The following is a 19,662-nucleotide window of genomic DNA, read 5'->3' as shown; positions in this document are numbered from 1 at the left end:
GTCTGCATACACCTGCCTCCATGGAAAAAGGGACTGTGTCCACAGCAAAAGCTTGTTAGTTTTTACCTATCTGTGGTTTTTATTACTTGTTAAATTACTTCCAGATCTAGCTTGGCTTGTATGTACGCTGTTTGCCATCATTTTTAAAGACTTAACTGGAAGCAATCTATTCCGATCACCACATTAACAGAAGAAACGAGAGAGTTGTGTTATTGACACCAGGTGGTGAGCTGTCTAGCTCTGATTTGCCCATATCAGGGAGCTGAGTCTGAGACTATGGATGCTAGCCTCGAAAGACAGATTTTGTGGGAAGAGACCCAGACCTCCACCACCACTAAAAATAAAATAAAATAAAATAGCACCTTAAAGGAGGGATTAGCAAATAGGTTGATAGCTAGAAGAGAGAGGAGGGTGAGGTCTTATATCAAGACTCTACTTATTATGATGTGTTTTGAAATTTACTATCATCAATCTCCTGGGTAAAAGCCCATCATCCTGCCCACTCCCACTCCCTCCATTCCCTGCCCCCCCCCACACCCCCATCTCCCTGCCTAGCTCTCTTGTCTCAGCTTTCTGCCACATGGCCTGGGCCTTCAGGTGTTCCTTGCCACTGGGTCACCGCCAGGATTCAGCTGCCTGATGAGAGCTCCCAGACACACAGAATGGGGTCTCTCAGCACTTGCTGCCAAACTATACGGCTCAGGGGCCCAGTGAGTGATGTTAAGCACATGAAGTCTTCTTTCCTTCTCCCCTTGGCTACCCTTGTGCCTACTAGCTCCTCTCTGCAGGCCTCTCTCCAGCCAGTGCTCATGGCTACCTCTGCAGCTGGCCTGGCCTCCTGGGGCACCCAGAAGGACAAGGCCACATGCAGCCTTCAACGGCCCTCTCTCGGCATGCAAGCCTGACACCATGGTCCTTCCTCAAGGTCAATCTTCTCCTCCGACCAAGGCCTCTTCCCAAATGTCTTCAGCCCTTCCCTCTGCGGTTGTTCTTTGCCTTCAGCGTACAAATGCTCTGGAGTTTTCCAACTTAGAAACCTCCTCCTTGACACCACATCCCCTTGGAATGGTCCATGCCTTGATTCTTCGCTTCTGGTCATCTCAGCTTCTCAAGAAACCAGCCACTCACTTCCCTGCATTCCTTGAGCCATGGCCATTTGGCTTTTCATCTCCACCTCTCTCCTGGGATGGCTATCGCTACGGCAAAACAGGCCTTCCAAGTGGTCCAACACACCATGTTCTTCTCCGGCCCCACCATCCTGGATCCCTCCCCATCTGCTTTTTCAGTGTCACCCGGTTCTCCTGACCTCCCTGACCATTTCCCTTTCTGGCTCCTTCGCTGTCCGCTGCTCTCCCCTCAAATCATGAGGTTCTCTGGCTTTCCCACCTGGAGCTACCAGCTTCTCACTCCATTAACTTTCCCCAGGCCGTGGCACTGTTCTGTGTCTACTCTCCACCTCTCTGCTGAGGTATACTTGTTCCTGGAGCCACCACCAGGATGCCCTCCAGGCCCTCCATGTGTAACATGTCCCAAGTCAAACTTCTCTTCTGTATTTGGGATCTCGTTTAAAATCGCCAGCACGCACCTAAGCGGGACCCCTATGAACCATTCGATCCCCCGCACTTCTTTGCCCTCAGTGACAGCACTTGGCACATTTTAAATAATCTCTTAATGTTTCTGTGCCCCTTGTGGACTGTGCCTTTCTGGAGGGCAGGGACAGTGGCTCATTCACTAGCACAGAGTCTTACAGACAAAGAGCACTTGTTAAACACGCTTGCAAGGCAAATACACAGTTGAGTTCCCTGGCGACAAAAGGCTGGTGCTGTCACACTACCCTGCCTGGTTGTGCCTCGTCTGTGTCACCTTCATCTCTAAAACGGTTATAAAGCATCATCCCGTGGTGGGGTGGACAGAATACTCAATGTTCCGTCTTTAAAATCCAATGCAGAGAAACAGAACTAGAATCAAACTAAATTTCAATGCCGGTCTAATGCGCGCCTTCCCTAAATGCTAAGGTTTACTAATGCAATCATTTTACATTCTCTCTTGTAAAAAATAAAAAAAAAAAGATAAATTTACTCGAGTATCTGATTTGGAATCCAATCAGAAAGAAGCTCTAGGAAGAAAAATGTATTCCGTAAGAAAAATGTATTCTAGGCAGAAAAATAGATTCCTTTCCAACAAGATCCATGTTTTTCCCCAATCCCTTCCATCCAGTTGGCCACTTTGGGTAGCACTGACCATGGGAAGCTCACAATCCCAAGCCTAAATATATGTGCTATGGCGGAATTATGTCCCTCCAAAACTCATATGTTGAAATCCTAACCCGCAGTCACCTCAGAATGTGACTGTGTTTGAAGACACAGTATTTGAAGGTGCAATCAAGTTACAAGGAGGTCACAGGGTGGGCCCTACTCCAGTGTGACTGGTGTCTTCTATAAGAGGAAGTTTGGACAGAGGAAAAAAATGTGAAGGCAAGGGAAAAGATGGTCTGTAGGTCGAGAAGAGAGATCATTCCCTCATGTCCCTTAGAAGATCATGCACCTTGACCTTGGGCTTCCAGAACAGTGAGAAAACACATTTCTGTTGCTTACACCTCCCAGTCTGGTACTTGTTACCACAGCCTGAGCAGACTAGTAGGACACAGGATGGTGCCGCCAGTCCTCCCAACGAAGTCCCAGCCCCTGAGACAGGAAGCCCGAGCCAAGCCTTATCTCCTCTGGCCCATGATTGTCCTGTGCTTCAGTGACTATGGGCCTGTCCGAGCGCCCCCCGCACCTGCTCTCAGGGCACAAGGTCTCTCACACACGGTGAGCCCGGGGGTGTGGCACAGTTCCACCCTTCCCGTCTCTCCCCTCCCCTCCCTGAATCTGCAGGTGCTGCCTTGACAAGCCAGATGTGGCCCCTTCCCCTCAACCAGTTTGTCATTCTGTCTGCTCAGCCCCACTGGAGGGTCTCTGGCTTGGAACTTTTGTCTGGCTCTGGCTCTGATGTCACTCCTGGTCCCTGACTGTGGGTCCCTCTTACTCTCATGTTCTGCAGATCACGGGACAGGCGTACGCCACACCCAGAACTCCAACCTGAATTTGAGGCATTGCCCGCTCTCTGAATTGAATGCTTTGTCCTCTTTACTGCCTTTCAAAATCATACCATGTCTTGGAGGAAGCTTTTCAATTAGATGAGCTCTTTCTCCTCTCTGGCCTCTGACTCCCCACAATATTTAGTAGAGGTTTCTTGTGACATCCACAGCCAGCCTTGATTTATGGTTAACAATTAACTTGTCATCAGCCTCCTCCCCTCCCAATGGAACTATGCGTTCCTTCTTCCCATGTGGCCTCTTGCATATAGCAGGAATTCAAACTATTTAGTGCAATCAGTATCATCGAATTAGTGACTCTGACCTTATATTTGATGTTTTCTCTTTGCCGCTCTTCAGCAAGGTCTTTTCTAAATTTAAAAGACATGTGATCTTTACCGAGGTGCACCTGCCTGGGGAGGAAACAAACAAACAAACCCAGCTTCCAGAGCCCTTCAGAATACCATGGTCAGTTTGGGGATGGAGTGTCTTTGCTATTCTCAACAACCGAAGTGGGTATGGAGGTACTGGAGGAGGGCCACGGGGGAGAGAAGTTGTGGAGACTACAGCAACAGTCTGGTCATTTCTCCAAACGCTAAACATAGATTTACCATATGACCCAGCAATTCCCCACCTTAGAGAACTGAAAAGATGTGTTCACACAGAAGCTTGCATGTAAGTGTTCACAGCAGCCTTCTTCACAATCGCCAAAAAGTGAAAACCACCCAGATGCCTGTCAACTGATATATGAGTAAATAAAATGTAGTCAATCCATGCGATGGAACGTTACACGGCCATAAAAAAGGAACAAAGTCCCGACAGATGCTATGACACAGATGAACCTTCAACCCATGTTAAATGAAAGAAACCAGTTACAAAAGGCCACCTATGCATGTAGGATTCCACTCACTTGAAATGTCTGGCATCAGCAAATCTATAGAGCTAGAAAGTGGACTGAGGGCAGGGAGGGGAGAGGGAATGGGGAGTGACTGCTCAATGGGTATGGGGTTTCCTTCTGGAGTGATGCAAATGTTTTAGTGTGGCATGATGGGGACGGTTGAATGAGCCTGTGAATACAATGAGAACATCTGCATTGTACACGTTAAAACGGTTAACATGGTGAATTGTGCGCTTTGTGAACTTTAGTACAGTTTAGAAAATTCTGGTATGTAACGTATTGATCATGGAACCTGGCACATGTTCAAAATAAACAGTTGCTATGATTTTAAAAGGGGACGGGGTGTCTGGAGAACTGTTTGACTGAAGGAGCCTGGAGAGACCTGGAAGCTAAGTACAAATGGTCTGACCTTTGTTTGGATGGCGGAGTCTTCCTCTCCGAAAACCAACCAAACAAAAGCCCAGATGGAAAGGACATTATTGAGACCACTGGGTAAATGTGCAGAGAGGCTGGTGATCCTAATATTATGGCGTCAGTTTTAGATTTCTTATAAGTGATAAGGCTACTGTTGGAGAATGTCCTTGTTCTTAGGAGCCACGTGCTGACGCCTCTAAGAGCAAAGCTCCGTGATGTCTGCAACTCACTTTCAATGCTTCAAAAGCAGGTGCGTGCGTGTGTGTGTGTTTGTGTGTAGACAGTGCAAGTGTATGTGGCATAATGTTAACAACTAGTGAACTGATGTCTAGTGTATATGGGTTTATACTGGCAGGTTTAAATTTTTTTTCTGATAAGAAAAAGCCGGAAGAAAATATTCAGTGAATGACAGAGCCTTCAGAACTCAGTTGAGGCTGTGATCTCAGGCACGCTACAAAAAGCACCGAAGGAAGGAAAGACCCCAGTGTTGGCAGCGGTCAATGCATTACAGATTTTTTTCCCACTTCTCTCCCCTTAAAAAATATATATGTATTTTTCAGGTTTTCTACTATGACAGTGTGGCCATTTTTTGTAATAGGGAAAGAATATTTTTAAAAATGATCTGCAGTGACTTGGTGTACTTCCCATTTAACCAGGGCCAGACCGTGACAGAGAGGCTGCTGTGGAAGGAGAGACCCTTCTGTGAGACATGGAGGGCACTGCCCTGGGCAAGCAGGGTGGCGGGATGGGGGACATCCGTGAAGGCCCGGGAGGTCAGCGTGTGTTCTCTCCGTCTGAGAAGTGTGGCTGTGGGGCATGGGCAAGTGGCCTCTCCAAGACTCTTTCTAAGGGTTTCTTTTTTAGCTCAGCTCAAGAGTTTTTAAAGTTTACTACTTTAGTGGGGTCTGGGCACATGGATACTTCTGGTATGATCCGGTAAAAACCTGGGGAGAGGGATGTATTTTGACCACAGAAGCACAGGACAGAGGTCTCACAGCTGAGCTCTGGAACCTCCACCCAGAGCCTCCTGCACTCCAGCCTGCACTGCTGGGATCCCCAGAGGCACCTGCAGCAGACAGCCCAGGGCACAGGGGGCTGAGGTGGGGTGGGGGGCGAGATTCGGGGGCTCTAAAGGAGAGACAGGGTGCTGGCAGCAGTGGTCAGTAGGGAGCAGTGTCCTGGTGTCTCCCACAGTTTCCTCTGTCTCTGCCACTATCTGGTCACACTTAGGAAAGAGCATGGTTTGGTCATGGTGATTTATGCTAAAGAGAAACGTCTCAGGTCCAGTAGAGGAGAGGGAATAATGAAACTTTTCAAAGGGCACAAAGCGATTACATTTCATCATGTCTCATGTATTAAAAAACCATTACTAAAAACGCTGTCCTCTCCCTTGATATAAATAATTGCTCAATATTTACCACTTAAGGTGATTTTCGATCTCTTCATAAGTGTCCTGTCTGACTTTCTGTTCAAAGAGTGCTTCCTTCATCTGTCTTGTTTTTGAAATCTCATTGCCTTGGTCCAAAACTGAGGGCAAAAGCAAACAATGATTATGTCAGTAATCAAATCAGCATCATTTGCTGAGCCAAAAACACATTTCTAATGGCAAAACAGAACAGCAACCTAACTGGGTTTTGCTGTTGTTGTTCATAAATAGTAAATGTGACGAGCAATAATTCTTCCCTATTCTGCCAGTGGCTGATTTACAACGGATCAGCTAGTTACCTTCTCTTAATTCTTTAATCTTCAGTTTTCCTGGTTCTTGGTTTAAAACAGTTGCCACGGCATATGGATTTGATAAATCTACCGGAAACCTCAAGTTCTGATATTCAATTTCCTGAGACCAAGATCAGGAGGGACAAGTCATTATTGTGCTTCTCTGTCATTCCTTCTTCCATCATATTGAGCATAACGCCCAGGTTACCTTAATCTTCAGAGGCTTTAGTTTTGGTGGCAGCTGCTGAAAATGTCTGCGTGTCACTGCCTTTTCTGGAGGATGGTCCACTTTCTTAGAAAGAGCATTTAATCTTTCAAATTCTTCTAATCTATAGTTTAAAACAGGTATTATGTTACTATATAATCCAACAACCCAAGGTTCCTACTGTTTTTTTAGGATTTTGGGAACAGGAGAGGGAGAAGCAGACTCCCCATGCAGCAGGGGGCCCGACACGAGGCTCAATCCCAGGACCCCGGGATCATGACCTGAGCCGAAGGCAGAGGTTAAACTGACTGAGCCACCCCAGGTACCCCAAGGTTTCTATTTTTTAAAGACTTTTAACGTAATCTCTCCACCCGACATGGGGCTCGACCTTACAACCTCGAGATCAAGAGTTGCGTGCTCTGTGCTAACTGAGCCAGCCAGGTGTCCCACAAGGTTCCTATTTTTATGTTCCTTCTGATAATATCATGACTTTCAGTCAAGTAGTGACTCTGCCTACACTGAAATAAATTTGTGTGCTAAAACAGTGGTCTACTAAGATGAATGCGATGTCAGTGTACCACACTACAATCATACAGGCTCAAATCGTCTACCAAAGGCAGCTCCTCCTTACCTTCTCAAAGAACATAACAAGTAGATAACATGATCGGCTAGAAAATGCTTTCCTGCTCTAGTGTGATTTGTTTCTCGGCTGTTGGTTTTCAATAGCTAAATCTACTACATTAAAAAAAAAGTTCTTCTACTGATGTATGTTCCTAGTAAAAGAATGACTATGCCCAAGTGACTCTGACTAATGTTTGAGATCTTTTCCACAACTGAAAAGTCTTTGGACATATGTAGGTACAGACAGGGCTATTAGCCTGCCTACAGAAGCTCCTGGAGTCATATTATGGGATGCACGAGAACTACGTCATGTTCAGTGCTATAGAAGCATTTCTTTAAGTGAGAATATGTGAATGCCTGCTTTGCAGGATTATGTATGTCCCTGATATTACAGAAATAAGAATACACTGACATTCATTCATTCTGATGGTCACAAACCATCTGCTGAACATCTCCTGAATGGACCCCACTGCACAACACAGGGGCCGTGCCAGCAATCTCAAACTTAACATCGCCTACAAAAGAGAATCCTGAAACGTCAACAGTCTGAGGGAAGTGGCCTTTGGTGACCTACACACTGACCAACAGGCTGTGGTGGGCACAGTGGGGGCACTGGGTTAGGGAGCCAGCAGGGGCCCTCCGCCCATATTTCATCAGAACTTTGACATCACCTCTGCTATAAATATTGGGGAACAACAAAACATTTTTGAAAGTGTTAAAAAACAAAACCAAACAGGTTCCTTAAAGGATCTAACTGCTGACAATGGAAATGAAGGGGTCTAAGAAAGTGATACAGTTTCCTAAGGAGTTACTCGTGGGACTTGAGTAAGTCCCTCACACACTGTATTCTGAAAATAACAACAAAAAGCTACCTGTGACACTTTTCAGAGAATGCCATGGCCCGGCTAATTTTTTTCCTTCATGGAAAAACCCATAGGTTCTAGTACTACCTGCAGTCTGGGGAGACATGCAGGTCTTGAGACGGAGTCCTTGACAACTTCAGGAGTGTACTGAATAAGATATTAAACTCCGGCTGGGTGACCAAAACATAAGTTTAGAAAGAGGTGATGCCTGCATTTGTGGGTGTTTCTTCCATACAACGCTCTTGTGTTTTTAAGAACACGTCTGTGGGAAGCAAAAATCCCACTCAAGTGATGTTTTTAAGAAAGTCATTTGTACCTCGCAGCATGTGACGTGACATGGCAAATCGCATTTTCTTTGCCAGAAAATAGCAGAAAAATTACCACTGTCTTTTATTTATATCCAGTGCTACTTGTTTATTGCTGGCATGATTTTCTTTATCCTACAGTACTTGCAGGATTTGGGTTCGGCAGGCCACTCTAACATCCTACAGTTGATTCGGGCTGCTCTGAAGTTTTCGGAAGAAGATCATGATATAAATACATAATGAGTCATGGAGTCATGTTTCGATATAAGGATGTTACTCTATGTAATAATACGCCGAATGAGGATGCTATGTGAGGCCTATCTAAGTGTGAGGGAAGAGAAGGAATGGCCAGCTATTTCTTTATCATTTTCAAAAACCTATAAGGATTTTCCAAGGTTAGGATAGAAACTGTGACAAATTTTCCTTCAGCTTTTATAAGTATCATGCATATTGGGAAAAACTTACCATTTTAACCAGGTACATTGGGATATAAAAATACAAGCTCACATTCAAACAGAAATAGGGGTTTGGAAAAAATTTTTTATGAAGTAAAACTTAATCCCATTTCACACCTTTACACAGACTTGAATGCTGAGGTTTCTTAAAAAACAAAAACCCAACAAAACCTCCCATGTGGCACGTTCTCATTTTTGCCCTATCCTGAAGTCACTTGTGATCCATGACTTCTTTTGGTCCCTCTGCTGGGAGCATCTTCAGAGTGTAGACCGTGTCCCATGGGACTTTGCAGTAGACACCGCACACAGCAGGCCCTCAGTTCATTATAATGTTATACTGAAATTTTGAAAATGGTTATGTTGCTCCTGTCTTATGATTTACATTTGAAAGAGTAGGGGCACCTGGGTGGCGCAGTCAGTTAAGTGTTTGACTCTCGATTTTGTCTCAGGTAGTGATCTCGGGGTCGTGGGACAGAGCCCCATGTTGGGCTCTGTGCTCAGCGCGGAGTCTGCTTAAGATTCATTCTCCCGGGGCACCTGGGTGGCTCAGTGGGTTAAAGCCTCTGTCTTCGGCCCAGGTCATGGTCCCAGGGTCCTGGGATCGAGCCCCGCATCAGGCTCTCTGCTCAGCAGGGAGCCTGCTTTCCCTCCTTTCTCTCTGGCTGCCTCTCTGCCTACTTGTGATCTCTGTCTGTCAAATAAATAAATAAAATCTTTAAAAAAATTGTTAAAAAAAAAAGATTCCTTCTCCCTTTCCCTCTGCCCTTCCCCATAGTACAGGTGCTCTCTCTCTCAAATAAATAAATCTTAAAAAAAATTTGAAAGAGCATATTACATAGGGTCATAGATATACATACATGAGATACACACATATATGATACACACATATGGTCAAAACTGGTCATATGGTCAACCAGCAAAGCAGCAGGGTTTGGGGAAGGCAAGTATCCCTCCCTCTACCTTTTCTTGGTCATCTCTTCCCTCTTGGCAGGAACAGCTACCACCACAAGCCTAGAGCTATTCTATGCATTACTGTTAGACTTTAAAGAGTATTTTTTGAAAGTGCATCATTTTAAGTATGGTTTTGATGGCATTTTGTTACAAAAGAAAGAGAGAATGGAAGACATGGGGACTCAGATCTTTTTTACAAAGTTTTAGGAAGAAACAAAGACATTCCAAAACAGCCTTACGGTAAAGCCATGTTGGGATGGCATGTTCCAGTGAAGACACATTCATACGGCTGAGAGTTGAACTGTGAGATCCACAGCTGCATTTTTATCTGCGCAATCCCGTACTTGAATGGTGTGAATTTGACCGTCACGTTCACCTTCCCATTAGCCGGGATTATTCCTGAGGGGAAGGAAATGAGACAACACAATTCTTTTTCCTGCGAAGTCCCATCAAAGAGGCTGACACACAAACACATTCCTCCCCTGGTAAGCCCAAGTATTTCTATTATCCTTATATAGCCTTTTCATTAAATCCATGTGAATCGACTTTGCATGTTTACGTTGATCTTATTTGCCAACTGCTACATTAATTCTTTATAATAATTATTTGACTCTCAGTAATAGAAATATATACACATCCATCAGCGTTAGTGAGTCAGACATGAACTCCTAGAACTATAATCTCTAAGCCAATCATCAGATGTAAGTGTTAACACTCTAAGCTATAAGAAAAACACACATACAATTTTCTGCCCAAATGATTCAGTTCCCTACATTTGGGCGTCATTTGAATCTCTCCTTCCAAATCTTTGGGATGGGCCACTGCTCTTTCTGAAGTCAAATATCCCACCATGTCTTGTTCCTCTTTTGTATCTCCGGGGTCAGTGGGGCTTAGAGCATAGTAAGTGCTCAACAAACATGGGCAGAAAAATAGAAGAGAGAAAGGAAAGGAGGGAGAGGGGGAGGAAAAGAGGAAGGATCAATGTAGTAGGTACAAGAAGGGCTACTGCTTGCTGTGATTCCCACTGAGGGCTCTTTGGTTTGCCTTCTAGATGACTTCTTAGGCCCCTGTGCATCTTTTGTTTGTACGATCCCTACAGAGGATGTACACAATTCCCTCATAAATGCTTGGCGCCCCCTCCTTCCCATCTATGTCCTCTGAATCTTGTACCACTGTCTCCCTTGTTCTCTACACTCAACCACATGAACCTTTCCTTTGGCCATCTCAGCATTCACTATGCATTTACTCTGTGCCAGGCAACATGTTAGGCACCTGAGGAATAGGAATAAACAGAACAAAGTCCCAGATCTCACAGAGTTCACTTTCTAGCTGGGGACAGCACGCAAGCAAACGAAAAGCGAATATAAAATATAAAATCATGTCATGAATACCAACAAGAATAAAAAAGCAGGATGTGGGGGAGGCAAGTGAAACGTGGTGTCCTTTTTGAGAGAGGATGAAGAGAAGGCTTCTCTGGTGAGGAGATGTTGTAGCCAAGACCTGAAGGTGTCTAACTCTCCCAGACTGGGTTCCTGCTGCCTCAGGGCCTTGGCACCTGCTATTCCCTCGGTCTGGAAAGCCCTTTCTCCAGATCTTTTAGTTTCTTAATCCTACTTTCTGAAATCACTGTCTTGGCATCTGCTGTACCCTAGACTCAAATGCAGTTTTACCAACGTCCATTACAATGTTCCCAGCTCAATAAGTATTTGTTGAATGAGTGAATGAAACTCCTGACTCTCCATCCCCAGAAGCCTTCACTTCCCTACACTTCTGTCAGCCCTGCAGTACCCATGTGCCCCCTGAACTGCTGCCTTCTCAAGTTTAGAGCTCTCCCGCTTAACTGCAAGCCCCTAGAGTTGACACAGGGCCCCAAAGCTCGTTCACCTTCCTAGACCCCTAGTGCAGGGCTTCAGAAATAGGTATTTGTCAACTTTCTGAGAGCAGAAGTCCAAATCTTTTTTTTTTTTTTAAAGATTTTATTTTTTGAGAGAGCGAGCGAGCGAGCACAAGCAGGGAGGAGCGGGAGAAGCAGGGAGACAGATAAGGCTCAATCCCGGGAACCTGGGACCAGGACCTGAGCCAAAGGCAGACGCTCAACTGACCGAGCCACCCAGGCGCCCCCAGAAGTCCAAATCTTGAAATGCTACCCACTAGTGACCCAAGAGCTCGCTGCAGGGGACAGCGAATCAACAGAAGAGCCCAGTTCTGTGGGCCAGCCCAGGATTAGCGGAACAGAAACTGCTGCATACAGTTCGGGACATCGACCACCCACTAGGTCAGAAAATACACTGTCTGACCTCTGGTTCACTGGGGGCTTCAGACTGTGAACATTCTAGTGTTTCTGCTCCAGCTCATTAACTTAAAAAATTAATAAGCTCTGGAGCAAGGATTAATGTTTGCCTTGACCTGGCTGATTTATTTTTAAGTGCTCCCAGCCTGCAGCTAATAGCTAAAGCACACTGGAGGCGTAGCCCGGGTGACCAGGTACACCGCTTTTTCCATCAGCATGGCTTTGTTAACGGAACTTGGCTGCGGCTGTCAGAGGCTAACTGCTCTTAAAGGTGTGACTCACAGAGGCAGCTTACTGCTTGGCAAAAGCTAACGCTGGGAAAAGGAGAGAAAGTGTCACATTTGAAAAGTGGGAAGGCTCCCCTGCTCCCAAATTATGACTTCCTTTCCAAAAACCCAAACCACGATTTTATGGCTTCAGTTCAGTTTTGTCTGGGGCTGATTTTGGATCGCAACCCTTAACATCAGCAGGGATCATGTGAAATCACAGGGTAGGGAGGCTGGTGAGGCAGAGGGAGAGAGGAGGGAAAAATGGAGAAATCAGTGAAAGCCTAAGAAAATCCTAGTCTATCGATAAAATGGGTATAGTGGGGGCACCTGGGTGGCTCAGTGGGTTAAAGCCTCTGCCTTCAGCTCAGGTCATGATCCCAGGGTCCTGGGATCGAGCCCCACATCGGGCTCTCTGCTCAGCAGGGAGCCTGCTTCCTCCTCTCTCTCTGTCTGTCTCTCTGTCTACTTGTGGTCTCTGTCTGTCAAGTAAATAAATAAAATCTTTTTTAAAAAATGGGTATAGTGAAGAAAACGTAGCAACACTGAAAAATGCTATGATTAATGATTGACTGGGAAATTCCACTGGATCTTTGCCTTGATGATAATTATGTAAAGTATGCATAAATATGGCCAGTCACCAAAAGGATGGAAAAATAAAAGTACGGTATTTGTTAGGGCAGTTAGGCCCGGGGTGGAATCATTTTTTAAACATTTCTTCTTTTATGTTCATATGGCATCATTACAATATTGTTATACTCTTAAAATAACCTTATCTTTGAAATCCTCAGAAAGCATAGATCATCTTCCCTACATTGTCACAGAGCCCTATAAGCCCCATGCTTGAAGTGTTAGTAAGTACTGGTCTTAATCTTCCAGGATTTAGGGTTTTATGAGCTGTGTGTTGTTGGGCAAATTTCTTAATCTCTCTAAGCTTTGTGTGGGAATTTAATAGCTGTGTAGTTTAAAAAATTATCCATGAACAAGCTATCAATGATCTCAGTGTTTTGGATTCACTGGATTACAGTGGGGTTGGGGGGCTTCGAGAGAGTTTCTCCCACCTGACTCACCACCACGAGTCACACACCACCCACTGGCACACTCACGGGCCACCACCACCCCCAGGGTGTGCGGACAACACAGACCCTGACTTGTTGGGTCCTGTATGAGCTCTGTGACTTGGCTTGTTAATTTACCTGTGGCTCAGTTTTCTCATCTGCAAAATGGGACAAGGTTTAAAGAAGAAAAGAATGTACAAGGTCTGGGATAACACGTACTTATTACAGAGTGTGTGTCCTATGAATGTGTCCTTCCCAATGTTTGTGACAAATAAAATGAGTAATAATTTATTATGTATTATATTATTATTAGTATGTCAAGAAGAGGGAGCCAGCTGGCTCAGTCAGTGTGGAGTGTGTGATTCTAGATCTCAGGGTTGTGAGTTGGAGCCCCACACTGGGCATGGAGTCTATTTAAAGAAAAAAAAAATTAAAAATCAAATGTCAGGGAACCCAGGTTAAGCAGCTGGCTCTTGATTTCTGCTCAAGCTGTGATCTCAGGGTCCTGGGATTGAGCCTCACTTCAAACCCCACATCAGGCTCTGCCTCAGCAGGGGGTCTGCTGGAGATTCTCTTTCTCCCTCTCCTTCTGCCCCTCCCCCCCAAATAAATAAATCTTGAAAAAATAAATAAAATAAAATGTCAGGAAGAGGAAATAGTTCTTGGGAAAACTTACACAGTTGACTACGAAACAACATGAGGTTTAGAGGCAATGACCTCCTATGAAGTCGAACATCTGTATGTAACTTTTGCCTCCCCCCAAAACTTAACAATGAAAAGCCTACTGTTTATCTGAAGGCGTACCAATAACAAACAACACACATTTGTATGTACGTTCTATGTGTTATATGCTATATTCATACCATAAAGCAAGTCAGAGAAAAGAAAATATAAAGAAAACCATAAGGAAGAGAGAATACATTTATAGTCATGCTGTACTTATTGAAAAAAATCTGAACAGAAGTGGACCCGCATGGCTCAAACCTGTGTTGTCAAGGGTTAGCTGCACCTGACCCATTTGAGTTTTAAAGAAGGAAGACGCAATTGCCTCATGATGCCAAGCCTCTGGGATGAGTTTCCCAAAAGCAGGTGATTCTACAAGTCAGGAAACAAGGACTGAGCTGCCTCTGGGAAGGTCTGCTTTAAAACTTAGGCCATGGGGGGCCTGGGTGACTCAATCAGTTAAGCCTCTCCTTCTATTCCCCTCAATCCCCCAAGTCCCATCCCCCAAATACCCCCTCCCACCTGGCTCATGAGTGCACGCATGCATGCTCTCTTTCTCAAACAACAACAACAACAAAAACCAAACCAAAAAAAAAAAAAAAAAAAAAACCAATACAAAAAACTGAGTCCTCAGACTTTCTGGTAAGGCCTAAAATACGAGTCCCAAGACTTTCAGTTACCAGTTCATTTCTAGGTTTCCCTGACAAATACTGACTGTTAGTTACTTTAGCACTCACTTTATTAAAGAATATATTTATTTGAGAGAGAGTGTTTGCACATGCGAGAGTGGGGGGAGGGGCAGAGAACCTGCAGCAGACTCAGTGCTGAGTGCAGAGCTGACACTGGGGCGGGGGAGGGGGTTGGGAGGAGGGGGGCTCCATCTCATGACATTGAGATGGTGACTGACTGAGCCAGCCAGGTGTTCCTCTCAGTGCTTATTTTAATCTTTAATTCCCTTCCCTCCAGCAAGCCTTGGTGACTGAAACCAGAAATAATTAGTAAAATGGAGTCTTTTGGGATCTCCCTTTTCCTCCCTGTCCACCAAATACCCCAAACGCAGAGACATGGGGAGCAGGAGCAGACAGCCTGGGGGCCTTGCCTATGCTAGTGGGAAGCTGCAGAGCAAGCAGTCCGAGTAGAAGGACGCTGGGGAGAGCCAGGCCAGCCCTGCAACTCATTTTCCGTCCAGCCTGTAACCTGCTGGCGGGGAGCTGTGAGTGTCGCCCTCCTGTATTACACGATCCTCTCCTGGGCGCTGTCCAGCAGCACAAAGACAGCTCAGGGAGGCCAGAGAGACTGCATGGGGATGCTTCTGGCTGAATTCATGAGCTGCCTGAAGCAACTCGCACAGCACCTGCCTTCTCCCATTGCTCACAGGGACACCAAGAGCCTCCCCCTGACCACGTCCCCAGCCTCATCAACCCTTCAGTAAAGGCTGTCCATGCCACCATTTGTCATTTCCATGGCCGGCACCCATCCGGGCCAACCTGAGCTTCCTTCCTAAGGGGCCAGTCAGCTCCCCATTTGTGCTACTCCAACCCAGTCCCCCCCAGAAGCATAATGAGGTCAAGCCACTACCCCCTGCTGAGATCCCTCTCCTGGACTCCCTCCCAGCTCAGAACCAAACCCTAACTCCTACCCTCCTCAGGTCCCTGAGGCCTCTCCAACTTGGTCTCCCTTGGGACATGCCCTCTTCTCCTTGGGCGCACTGTCCAGACACTCTGGGCTTTGGGACTTCCCTCAAACACGACCCTGAAAAGCCTGTTCCAACCTGATGGCATTGGGGGCTTCCTCTGCTTGAAACACTTTTCCCGAGCTCCTGACTGCTGGATGACAGCAGTCACCTGGTCACACCCCCCACTGTCACAACCATTTCTACCCTGGGCAATGTCCTTTCTGGGTGCCTGTGTCTCTCCGCCATATTGGGACATCAGAGCTTGGGGCAGGTCTATCTTGTTCCCCGGGGCAGCCCAGCGCCTATCACAGCACCTGATGGACAGCAGGCGCTGAGTGCTTAGTTCTAGAATAAATGCCAACGTGGGGCCACAGGACAGGATTCAACCCAGTAGCACTTCGGGTAAAAGATGGTCAAGTGAAGCTGTTTGCCCTTGACTACGCTCCTGTAAAACTCCCCAAAACAAGAAAAAATTGTGCAAAATTGAGGAGAAGGAAAATTTTCTGTTAAACCAGGGAAATGACTACACTTCCACAAAGCCTGAAAAAGCAGATGCTCCCCAAAAACTGTACAGTAAGGTGTGGGAGTAAGCAGAGAGCTGGGAAGGCAACTGATTTCCCAAAGGGGAAGGGGAACAGCCCTGAAAACAATACATCTACCTCCTCTTTGATTAAAGTGGCAAAACAGGGAATGTGGCTGGGTCCTGGAGAGGGGGGATGAGGACAGAAGAGACCGGACCTCAGCATCCTAGAATAGCAGGGAGGGAGCTGAAGAAGTATTTACCTTGCCCCGACATTTCTATTGTCTTAGAGCCAGGACCCAGAGGCTGGAGGTGACTTGATGGGGACAGAGGGGAGTAGGCAACCCCGAAATGGCAGCGCGCAGCACAGACGATCCACCTGGCTTTTGTGAGCCCAGGGCAGCAACAGGAGGTTTTCTGTCAGGATGTGGGAGCCCACGGACTGTGGCCAGACCCTGGCTTCCAATCCCAGCTCAGCCCTTAGACAACCCGCTTAAACCACCCCATGCCTCGGGTTCCTCACCTGCCAAACGGACCTACTCATAGTGTCGCCTGATGAGTGTGATTGGGAGTATGACAGGAGCAGTGCTGGGGTCTGGCACAGGGTAAGGGCCGTGCAAGCCTTAGATACTACTATAATTATTTTCACCATCATCATTCCTTTCCCACTTTATTCTTCTTTTTGCAGCAGGCCCTACTCAAAGCTCAGTAAAATGCTGAGTAGAACCAACATAGGTATTCTATGTGAAAACTGTACATTCAAGAATGAATACACTTTGAAGAAGGAAAGGGACATAAGCAAAAGCAGATGAAGAACACACAAGAACATCACAAGACAGATGACCTCAGAACTCAGGTGGTTCACCAGAGTCTTAAAGAAATGACAGACAGCCTGATCCTGCCACAGCGAGAGTTACTAGGTTCAAGGAAGTGATGGTGAAACATACTAGAAGGAGATAAAGAGAGTTGGTGGGTTTGGAAGACACACAGAAAAAGGAAATGGAAGGGTCACTGAAGTAGACATTGCATGAGAAGGAACAACAAAACACACACACATACACAACGCACACACATGGATACATGGGTAGAGCCATGGCAGGAAGGAATGAGGAATCCCCACAAAATTCAATTATTTTAAGGAAGATAACAGATACCAAAGGCAAAGGGTGACCAACACATACATATAATTTATGTTCCTGAGAAGAGAACAAAGCAAATTAAATTAAACAAAGTAATTTAAAATACTCAGTTTTAATAGTTGAAAAATTTCCTAAAATAACCAAAGTCCTTTTTCTTCAGATCAAAAGGATATGTCACATTCAAGGAAAACAAATGATACAGAGAAACGCCTGGCAGATTACTTAACCTCAAGACTGAAACAAACACAAAAACAAAGAGAATCCCAAAGGCATCCAGAATTCACGTTGGGCAGGTAAAGATTCTGGCCAGCCTCTGACTTCCCAACAAATTCTCAAAGCAAGGGGCACTTGGGTCATGTCTACAAAGTTCTGAGGCCAACAGTCTTGGTAAACCAAGACTCTGCGACCCAGTCAGGTTGTCCTTCAAGATGACAGGCTGCAGAGACATGGTCAAACATGCAAGCATTCTCGGTATGTAGCCTCCAGGAACCTCTGGTTAACAAGCTGCTGGTTTCACATTCCAGACAAGCCAGGGAAAGAATGGACAGAAAGAACTTAGAATGGAGGAAAAGTGGAGCAAAGAATGGAGGTGGACACCCAGGTTCCACTGAAATAGAAACTAAGTAACTGTGGCATTTCTGGTCACAAGATAGAATGCAAATGCTATCAGTTCAGATAAGGGAAGATAAACTTACAGAAGGTGAAGCCATTAAGGAGGGAGACAGACACAGAACATGGACACTCACTCCCTCCCTCTGTCCACACCGCCATGTTTCCCGCTGGAGTTGAAGCATGCAAGACAGTAGCTCTGACCTCTTGATGTTTTTAATACTCTTATTTGTAGCTGTAAATTTTAAGACTATCACTTATATCAATGTAGTTCATCAACTCCTTTGGCTTCACTGTTTGTTTTTTTAATCAGTATCAAGTCATGAAACATATTTTTATAACATACTTCATTTTTATAAAGCCACTTCTTAAAGAAATATTTATGTTTGCTCAACCCCCTATCTCCCACACTCCTTTCCACCCAGACCTCTTCTTTGTTTAACTCTGTTGTTGCTGTTGCCTGGTCTGGAGCATATCACCCTTCCCGGGCCATCCCTGTGGGGAACCCCAGAAAGGCCTGCTCTCCTGCAAGCGAAGCTGGCATTCCCTTTCAGTCTCCTGGAAGACAGGATTTTCCAGCAGGAGGAAGGGTTGGCTTAAGCCATCCCTGGCCCCTCCCTGGGCCTCGCTGGGCTGGCACCCCTGGATGGGCAGGAGAGATCCAGAGCTCCGTCTAGGTACAGGAATTGGCCTCTGGGCGAAGTTCACTGAATGCTATTGATCAACCAAGCTCAAACCAGCCCAGACTGGCAGGCCATCAAATGGTCATCTCAAACAGGAGATGCCTAGGGATCTCAAAGGCAAGAAGAATACACAAGGCTGGGTGGAGAGCTCTTATTACTCTCCCTAGCTTTTCTCTCGAAAAATAGAATTTTCGTAAACTCTTGGTCTGTGATACAGTTCTGTTTGTCTTCCTCTCCTCTATTTCAAGGTGTCCGCGTTTTGTTACCCTTCTAGCTTCGGGGAGGGGGGTGAGAGCTCGCGTCTGGAGTCAGACAGATCCTGTTGCCTTGGGCAGGTCATCTGGCCTCCCTGAGTCTTGGCGACATTGGCAGTAAAAAATGATGCTACTAGTTCCCGCCTTGTAGGGTTGTGGGGGGCAATGGGGCGGTGTCTGTCACGTGGTTAACAATTAGTAAATGGGAGTGATTCTTAGCATTACGCCTGCAACTCTGTGTAGAACCACCATCACCTGTCAAGGACATACCTGATGTCCGGCAAAATATAACATCGCTTCCAAAGTGACACAGCTGCTTCAGGGCCTGTGTGTAAAGAACCGCCACCTGCCTCTCCAGCGTTCCTGCGTTCTTCAGTATGCTACTGCAAATCAGTTCCATGTGCCCTTAAATAGGGGCATAAGGAATCCATTTGCATTTTTTGGTGTATTAACTGTCCTTAAATGTTCTCACTTCCTCATTATTCAGTTTGGTGATTAGAAAGTCACAAAAACGTCTGAGCTCTTGATTTTACTTCTCATTAGCATTCTATTCCAACCCGGCTTACGGCCTCTGGCTTTTCTCAAATTGGCTGAACTGGAAGGTGATCAGAAGCACTTCTCTGGTAGATCTCACTCATTTCTATCACTTGCCAAAGACATACCTGGATGTCTCCATTTCTCTGTATAGCCATATAATCAGCACTATTTTCTGGGATGAGGCTATCCATGATGGTCTTAGCCGCCAATGAGAAACATTTTATGGGGGCCTCTTCTGTGTGCCAAAGATCCAAAGGTCATACCATCCTCCTGACAACCTTGACCTGTCCCCTGCACAGTTTGTGCTGGGGACCAGGGGTCTCCTGTTTCACCCATTCACATTCACAGGCATATAGTGAGGCAGGGAAGAGAAGCAGGGCAAACTTTCCCATTCATATTCTTTT

At 45.9% G+C, this 19,662-nt stretch overlaps 1 protein-coding gene across 1 annotated transcript in view; it reads right to left on the bottom strand.

Annotated features, from left to right (window-relative positions):
• CFAP221 (cilia and flagella associated protein 221) overlaps positions 1 to 19,662 on the bottom strand; it is an 83,425-nt gene that overhangs the window by 30,070 nt on the left and 33,693 nt on the right. Inside the window, exons 8-12 of the mRNA XM_046019844.1 lie at positions 9,744 to 9,903; positions 6,313 to 6,433; positions 6,114 to 6,225; positions 5,807 to 5,915; positions 3,402 to 3,489 (exon numbers count right to left, since the gene is read on the bottom strand). Of these exons, the coding sequence (XP_045875800.1) occupies positions 3,402 to 3,489; positions 5,807 to 5,915; positions 6,114 to 6,225; positions 6,313 to 6,433; positions 9,744 to 9,903 (590 nt within the window). The remainder of the gene's footprint in view (positions 1 to 3,401; positions 3,490 to 5,806; positions 5,916 to 6,113; positions 6,226 to 6,312; positions 6,434 to 9,743; positions 9,904 to 19,662) is intronic.

This window comes from Meles meles, chromosome 9 (genome assembly GCF_922984935.1).
Source record: "Meles meles chromosome 9, mMelMel3.1 paternal haplotype, whole genome shotgun sequence".
Classification (NCBI taxonomy): domain Eukaryota; kingdom Metazoa; phylum Chordata; class Mammalia; order Carnivora; family Mustelidae; genus Meles; species Meles meles.
This window is presented reverse-complemented; position numbering and strand designations above follow the sequence as displayed.